Source organism: Penaeus vannamei, chromosome 18 (genome assembly GCF_042767895.1).
Source record: "Penaeus vannamei isolate JL-2024 chromosome 18, ASM4276789v1, whole genome shotgun sequence".
NCBI lineage: Eukaryota > Metazoa > Arthropoda > Malacostraca > Decapoda > Penaeidae > Penaeus > Penaeus vannamei.
Genome location: NC_091566.1, coordinates 17,667,548 through 17,676,491, shown reverse-complemented (window position 1 = coordinate 17,676,491; position 8,944 = coordinate 17,667,548). Strand labels below are relative to the sequence as shown.

The following is an 8,944-nucleotide window of genomic DNA, read 5'->3' as shown; positions in this document are numbered from 1 at the left end:
AGTGTTAGGTCGCACATCTTTTTGAACGGTGTGATCCGTGATTACCTATCTTTCGTATATAGTCTTTGGTTGATATTCATGTCTAGACTAATAAATATGCATTTATTTCTTTATATATGTCAAGTATACAAATATTCTTTGGGTCTGGCCTCGTCTAATTCTAACAAACCGGCCGATTCGAGATCTGACAGAGGACGACTGCTGATGAGAGTAGAGAAAGAGACAGAGTACTCTTTCGGAGAGTGCGACCATCTGCACTTGGAAATATGCACATCATAGTTGCTTTTTACTAAGTCAGTCTCTCTCTCTCTCTCTCTCTCTCTCTCTCTCTCTCTCTCTCTCTCTCTCTCTCTCTCTCTCTCTCTCTCTCTCTCTCTCTCTCTCTCTCTCTCTCTCTCTCTCTCACACACACACACACACACACACACACACACACACACACACACACACACACACACACACACACACACACACACACACACACACACACACACATACACACACACACACACACAATTAAAGTTTTTTTCTTTTCATTTAACTCTGTATATTTTTGTTCATACATTATTGTTCATAACTGAACAATTTTGAGCATTTTTGAATGCGCTCGAAACACCTATTAAAGCTTTATTTGTTTTTATTTTCCTTTATTTATTGATTAAATTTACATATTATGTATTTTTGCAGAACCACCTTTAAATCTATATGTTTAAAGTGAAAAGATAGAACTCCTTTTTCGTCATACTCGAAGTCAATTCCCTCCTCAGTTGTCACCCGTCAACAACATCAGCTGATATTTTCCGTGAGCATTTCTTCCTTGTTAATTCTCTTTTTTAATTGAATTTAAGAGTGCGTCATGTCACACCGTAGCTCCAGCTTTACTGCGAGTGTTATATAGATCGTGACTGTAGTGGTTTTACATGGTGAAGTGTTGAGGCAATGTGTTACATGAAGAAAAATGTGCAGTATTTTTTTTTTTTTTGTAGAATACAATATCTACAAAGGAAGGACGTTTTTATTGCATTTTTTAAAATCTTGTAGCTTGCTATTTCTTCTATTCTTTTTAGTTGATCAGATTTGATTTACACTCACGGCAGTCTTAAAGCATAAGATTATGTGGTCTATTTTACAACATACATGTTACATATTTATATCAATATTTTCATATTGAGATATATATACTGTCAATCTGACGTTTACGCACACTTTAAAAGCAGGGTCTTAATTTTGGTAGAGGTTGAAGACCGCGACGCGCGTAGATAGAGGAAAATGGACACCGCCATCTTATAGAGCGGGAAAAATAGAAGGGGATAGCGTATAGTTTAAGATGCACCGGCCTTATAGTCACCGCTAAATGACGAAAATATAACGCGCGGTCGCCTTTCAAATTCAAAGTCGATGAGCTTGTTTACCTTGCTAGGAAAAACATGACACTGACCCACAAACGCATTTTTGCGTTCGCGAACTAGTCCGTGTATCATTACGCGCTTGTCAAAACGATATTTGGCTAATTATCTGTGTCTGCTGGTACGCATTTATACCTTTAAAGTCTTTTAGTAATGTTATTATACTTCAATTGCATATTTTTATATTTATCTATACCCTCATATCGAATCCTGCGCATCGAGTGTTTCACACTTTCTTGCGCCAGCCACAGGTTGACAGCTCACCATACCGCTCATTTCGAGATTGAAAGCCGGTGAGAAATGTTGCGTTTCCAATGTTGTGTTGATTCTGGGTTCTTTTTTAAGACCTTTACAGTGGCATCGAAGAATAATTCGACTTCAGTAACCATCCCAGTTTTATATCTGAGCCCATCAAGAGCTCCAAAGGACGAAAAAGGTGATTAAAATCGAAGCAATCCCAACAGTACAAAGAAACGAAAGTTTCACGTTTCCGGATATAAAGGTATTTGGTTTATTATTTTACGGTGTGAATGCAGCTCTGTCTTGCCGTACATACCGTGGTGGAGAGAATGTGTCCTGGGGGGTGTTGGGGGGCTTGCCCCCCATTAACCCTCCCCTCGGGCAGTGCCCGAAGGGCACGCCTAGTCACGACAATTTATATTGATATATTAGGTTGGTTGGTTTATTGGTCAATACGTTTTTGGGGGTTGGAACGTGTGAATTCCCGTAGATTTTTTGCTGAAATGTGGGTTGGGTTCCCGTAGATTTTTTTATTTATTTCGGGTCAGTCCGTAAACTTTCAAAGATGGCGGTTACATCCGTAGAGTTTCATTAGCCGATTTTAAACGCTTTTTGTGCTAGTTTTACGCATTTTTGATCGTTATTCTTCTTATTTAAGCTTGTTTTACCCCATAATTTCCCTGATATACTTCATGCCCTCCCCTGCTAACGGGACTATCAAATCAAGATCGTCGATGGAGAAATGGTACTCGATCTCCTGAACGATTCATTCGCAAAAGAAACAACGCCGAAAATCGATGAAATCATAGGATTTCATGCAGAAAAACATCATTTTTTTCGACTTAGTCTCTGCGAGGGTGCGTCGCGGTCTTCAACAATTACCTTAATTTTCATTCTGTAAATCTGTTATTCATTTAACATAATAATACAACATGATTTCTAATCCAACATGCTATAATGTGATGTCTTCTCATGTGAAGGAAGAAAATCATTGTGTTAGTAAGTTTTTATATGATGACCATGACTTGTGTATTTCAGTGCAGTTAGAGTAAAGGTGATGTTTGTCATTGTTGCAAGCTTTTATTATTTAACAAGATAGCAGATCTCCCTTTTCATTCTACAGGTTTTGGGAACCAATGGGAAATCAGAGTTTTAGGATGCAGGAAAGGGGGGCATAGAGCACACAAATACATGGTTTATTTCTACCTATTGTTAATGAAACAGAAGATGTAGTTTAGTCTCTCACATCTGCATAATAATCAAAGACTGTATACGAAAGACAGGAAACATGCTATCTAACGCATTCTAAAAAATGTGAGCTCCCCGATCGTCCACCAGCGCCATCTGTTGACTCGATGCCCAACTAAACGTCCGACGTCGTTCAGTAGGGGGGGTGCTCACTCGGGCTCATGTTCTTGGTCAGTTCAGACTTATTCAGAGGGGGTTGCGAATAGCTTATTTACTATTAAATTTATATGTATATGTATATGTATATATATATATTATATTATATATTTTATTATATATTTTATTATGTTATGTTATGTTATGTTATGTTATGTTTTGTTTTGTTTTGTTTTGTTTTGTTTTGTTTTGTTTTGTTTTGTTTTGTTTTATTTGGTTTTCTTTTGTTTTGTTTATTTTTTTTTTGTTTTGTTTTGAAATGATTGATTTTGTTTTGTTTTGTTTTGTTTTGTTTTGTTTTGTTATGTTTTGTTATGTTTTGTTATGTTATGTTATGTTATGTTATGTTATGTTATGTTATGTTATGTTATGTTATGTTATGTTATGTTATGTTATGTTATGTTATATATATATATATATATATATATATATATATATATATATATATATATATATATATATATATATATATACATTTCATATCGTATCATGACTTTGTAGTAGCATTTATTTTCTTCATATAATTCCTTCGCCCCTCCCAGAGTGAAACTACCCATTCGGCAATTTAGGGCTGGTTAACAACTGTAAATTGGTAGTTCATACATGCACGGCATACATACAGCGAATGCAACATGCCATATACAGGACGCATTAAACCACGTGGCACAATGAACTTATAGGCCTACAGTCACATAACATTAGTGACTTATAATGTATATGATTATATTGCCAAACATGCATCAATACATAGAAATTGAGTATGATAAATTAAAGTAAATTATTACAATATCTTTATTTGAATAATAAAACCTTTACAAATGAATAGCTGAAATACACATTCTTATTTCAATTCTTCGCATTGTGACCGCATGATTTTGAATTTAATTTCCTCATTTTATGTTTGCTCTTTATTGTTGCTAAGCCTTGAGGGGTTACATACATCGCCGCTAGGGCAAACATTTGACCGGTCATAGAAAACGGATTGCACATCGTTGCACGGGTATCACAGACATAATAATTGTTAGTCAATTTATACATAGGAACTTATCGTGTTAATAGCATATATCATTTAGTGTATGGTAATACATAACAAGGGGACTGTCCTCTAACCCCTTTTCCTTGGAGCTGCCTGGAATGCATCTGCTACACCTTGTATACTCTGGCTAGGAGCTCGAAACAGGCCACCCATCGTTGTCATGTTAACATTTAAACCTATTTTACTTTTTCTATATTTCTGTTTGTTCCTACTATATAGATCTACCAAGTAATGATCATTGTTCAATCAATATATATGCTGATTTTGGTGATAACTATACTCTAACTCAAAATCAACCTGACAAAGTTTTTTTTTTTTCACTCTATCAAATCTATCGTCAGCTTACATCAAATTGGAGCTTAAAGCTTGCACTATTATTAAGTAGATTTTGGGCCTCTACTTTTTAAGACGGGCGTCATGACTTGACACCTGTACCAATCAAAATAATTTCTTGTGATCCAATTTATATCTTGCTAATGTCAATCTGAGCGTCACATATCTTAGGTTATATATAAAAAAACATTAATATTACAAACCTTTCTCTTATTTATTCCCTTCTTTTTGCTTTTTACAAGCAGAACAAGGATAAGACTTTCCTGGCAATGTCGGAACTGTCATAATTTTCGCTCTTCTATGTAAACAAACAGACGGGTATGAGATGACGTCACGAGATGCTCACTAACGCCATCTATTGCGCCGATGCCGCATTACTCACAGGATTTTGCTTGACTTTCCGGTCTTTCGTAGTTAGTTTTTGATAATAATGCTGCGTTCGGAACTGCTCGTCTTGCTCGTCCAGACAACTTGTCCAGGACCAGCAGGAAAAATGGGCTGCGTTCAGAACCTCCAAGACACTTTCTTCCCAGAATGCAACTGGCTAGAATATAAACATTTGCTTTTTTATGATACTGGTGTCTTTATTTTACATACTCCATAGGTTTTGTAACTCTTTGATGCATATTCAGCTTACCTGCAACTGTTAAACACCAAATATCCTTTGATAACAACAATAATGGGCCATAAAATTACCCATCAATATCTTGTGGTTACCTGCAACTGTCAATGTTTACATACAAAAGTTTATGTGACATCATCTTGTCCTGCTCGCCCATCTTCGCAGAAGGACAAGATGGACAACTTGTCCAGGACGAGATAGTAGAGGTTCTAAATGGTCATAACATCTCGTCCAATTGGTCTGGATGAGCAGGACGAGCAGTTCCGAACACAGCATAATTGCAATTGTCAAATGGTATAATGGTGAAAAAAAACATTAGACATTTATGTAAAGTCAGGCAAGATAGAGTTGAAAATACTTATTTGATGATAAACTTCTTGGAATGTAAGTGCTATATCATAACCAGAATAGAATACATACAGTATACAACAGCTGGCTTTGAACTACATTGAACTTTGCAAAGCTATAGATAGTAAGTAACTTGAAACTGTCTTTGTTTATGATTTGCCTTTGGATTCTAGTTGTCATTGATTATATTGTCTGCAGATTTGCTTAACATCCAGAAACTTTTCCAGAGAGATAGCTCAGGTATCCAGGCAAGTGCACAGCTGAAAGCAACTGCTGTGAGTATTGTATTTCTATACGAAATAAACTTGTAGATGAAAAGTATTATAGATTCTATCAGTATATTGATTCCATACATTGTTTACTGTGAAAGCTTAGCATAACCCCAGGTAGCATTGATGGATGAGTACCTTGGTCCATGGAGCCACATGGTACATACTGTAATATATTGCTAAACTAGGTATTGAGCACAAAACAATGTTAGATGAACAGTCTATACAGATAAAGAGTTCTTGCTTTCTTCTCATGTAATTGTAACTGGCTCCACAAGGTAAATATGATACCCAATACTTTGGCATGTAAAGTGGCCAGCTACAGACTAATCTGACAAGTTCATAACTTTCCTTGATGTACATCCTTTGGTTTTATTTATGATTGTCTTTAAAGTACATCTAGTTTTGACATCATCACTTGGTTTAGATTTTGATATATGATTTTGCATGTTTTTTTCTTTACAGAACCCCTCCCAATTGCACTATATTCCTATCAGGGGTTCTGCCCCCTGGGCCCCTATAGTCTTAGTTAAATGAATACAAAACAGTGTACCCTTCTAGTCATGAGCTATTTTTACCTTAACCCCTTGGTGATGGTGATAGCTATAGCTCTCATAATGTAACAGCCTATGATGATTAAAAGCATTATGACTTGTAGTAGGTGGGCTGGCTACTCACAGCTTAGTCCTAGCCATAAAGATTTTTGCATAATATTACATTACAAGTAAATCAAGCCCCATCACCATAGAGTTAAATGGATGGGGGATAAAATTTATCTGCAGCCAACTGGAACTAGTGGAAACACTTGTTCAGCTCTGGGAATACATTGTGAACAATCAATCAATTCTGCACATGTTTCCACACTTTGCACAATTGATAAGTTCACATAACAAACTGTAATTTATGCAGATATCAGTAAGTTTCACTAAATTTCCACTGTATGGGCTAAAGAAGGACCATAGCCAAGATCACACATAGCACAAAATATACCAATGACTGTCAAAGAATACTTAAGGAACTGTCAAAAATTCTGGTTTTGAAAATGCACATTCACTAAAAGCTGTTAAAACAAAAATGCAAAATAATTTATAAGAGGCATATTTTATTTTTCATAATATTACATAATTAGACAAGATGCCCATATATAGTGGAATAGATGGGTACTAATAAGAAATAACTCATTTCCACATGTGTGTAGTAAGACACAAAATAGTTGACATACAGCAGTAATGTGTTATGTGGTCAATTTACTATTCAAGACTGTAAACATAAAGAATGACAAAAAAAAATTACTTTACGACAAGAAATTTAAAGGTTTCTTATATCCCAAATATTCACTCAGTTTTTTCACTTTCATGATATTAATTACATCATATTGAAGGTGTAGTGCACGTTGATATCCTCCAACTTAACTATGCAATCTTATCTGTTGCTTTTGCATTTATAAAATGGTTGAATTGAAAGATATTTCCCTCATAAAAATATGTACAAGAAAGTTATCATATAATTTTCTGTACTATATAACATGATATATGGTATCATTCTAAATGTTTTGTAATTGAATCTTTTGAACTGACTTTTGTAGCTACTTCAGATTATGTCAAGACTATATTTTTTGTTATGTTTTTGTTATACTAAAAATAATTGTGAATCTTCTTTTCTTTAGGTTAACAAGTTATGGAGAAGATGACACGATATGAACAGGTTAGTCAGAATTGAATATTGTGTGGTTTGTGTTGAATGGGTTGCTTTTCCTTCAGTATTATGGCTAAGGTAAAGTTGACTGTTTATTCTTACTATTCTGGTAAATGCATAGAAAACATCACTTATCCTCTATGGTTCTTTTATCATTGCATCTGCAAGGCCTGATAATGGTTCAGTAAAGGCCCAAGATCCTTAGCCATGTATGTGTTAGAAACAGCAATAGTTACAAGCCCAATGTCTCATTTTCAAATATTACAAAAGTAATTTTGTAAATTTTTCCTCTTTGGGTTCATGCCAGAGCTTAAAATTTAAAAAGTCATAATCTGCAAACAAATGATTTTCACTACAATTTCTCTGTCTAAGGTTGAAGGTCTCTTAACATATCAAATTAGTTAAATTCATGCCTTTTGTGCAGTTATTGTAGAAATAGTGGCCATTTGAATTATTTGTATATTTCTGAAAGGGTAAGGAATTAAATGGTTGCAGAATGGGTTTATTGGGCTAGAATTCATGTATGTGGTTTCCCTAACACCATTAGAGATTTTTTAATTAGCCTTCATCCTTTATACCATCTAATATTTTATGGTATTCAATCTTTTCATTAAATTTTACATTTATACACTAATCAATGTAAATTTTTGCTTCAATATAATATCCATTCCATTTTTTTTTTCTGCAATTCATTTATATTTCAATCTCTTTATCTCTATTTCTCAATCTTATCAGTCTATCCACTCAATCCACAATTGATCCATTCCAGGGATGTGTATTAGAAGCCTTGAAATGTACTTGAGTTATCAGCTGTTTGATGTGTGTCTTAGTCAAGTGAAATAACTAGTTTTTATCTCAAAGTTTAGATAGTGAGTACAGATTACAGTACTCTTATCTAATTAGTTACATCTCCTGCTGGGGTATATTCAAAGTTCATCTGCAGTACCTGCCCTTATCTCACCAACATCATTCGTACATCATGGGAGTATACGCAGAGGTTGAAATCATTTTGCTTTTAACTTTTTATCAATTTTGGGGCATGGGTGAAAGGAAAAGTTTATTTTTCAGCTTGTAGATTAGTGATACAATTTAACCCCTTTCATTATCTTTTAGGTGATTCAGCAGGCCAGAGAAGCGTTTCACTCTGGTCGAACCCGGGATGTTGAGTTCCGCAAAAAGCAGCTAAAGGCCCTCAAGCGTATGTATGAGGAGAATGAATCGGTGTTCTGCGCTGCCCTTGCCAAGGATTTGCATAAGGTTTGTTGATTTGGGTATAGATACCCATAAAGTTTGTTAGGGGATAAAATTTGTGTCTCATTGTTTTCATATGATATTTTAGTTTATTTTTCCTTTCCCAGAAATTTTATAAATTTGTGTCTCATGGTATTCATATGATATTTTAGTTTATTTTCCCTTTCCCAGAAATTTTATGGTAATTTAGTCAAAACATTTTCTTGTATATGTATATAAAAAACAAAATGATTTGTAATTAAGCTGTAGACATCAATTTATTTTTCTTCCCACAGTTGATATACAATTTACTTTCATATGTCTATTTAGGCTTTTTATTATGTTAAAATATTTGATTATT

General features: G+C 34.6%; 1 protein-coding gene across 3 annotated transcripts in view; it reads left to right on the top strand.

Moving 5' to 3' along the window:
* The first annotated feature begins 733 nt into the window (after positions 1-733).
* LOC113825730 (aldehyde dehydrogenase family 3 member A2) overlaps positions 734-8,944 on the top strand; it is a 14,941-nt gene continuing 6,730 nt past the window's right edge. Inside the window, exons 1-4 of one of the 3 annotated variants that reach the window (XM_070132936.1) lie at positions 738-802; positions 5,617-5,664; positions 7,325-7,362; positions 8,467-8,610. In XM_070132936.1, coding sequence (XP_069989037.1) covers positions 7,336-7,362; positions 8,467-8,610 — 171 coding nt within the window. In that variant the 5' untranslated portion in view covers positions 738-802; positions 5,617-5,664; positions 7,325-7,335. Of the gene's footprint in view, positions 803-5,616; positions 5,665-7,324; positions 7,363-8,196; positions 8,351-8,466; positions 8,611-8,944 lie in introns of those variants that run through there. The other 2 variants (XM_070132938.1, XM_070132939.1) reach the window with 2 other exon arrangements.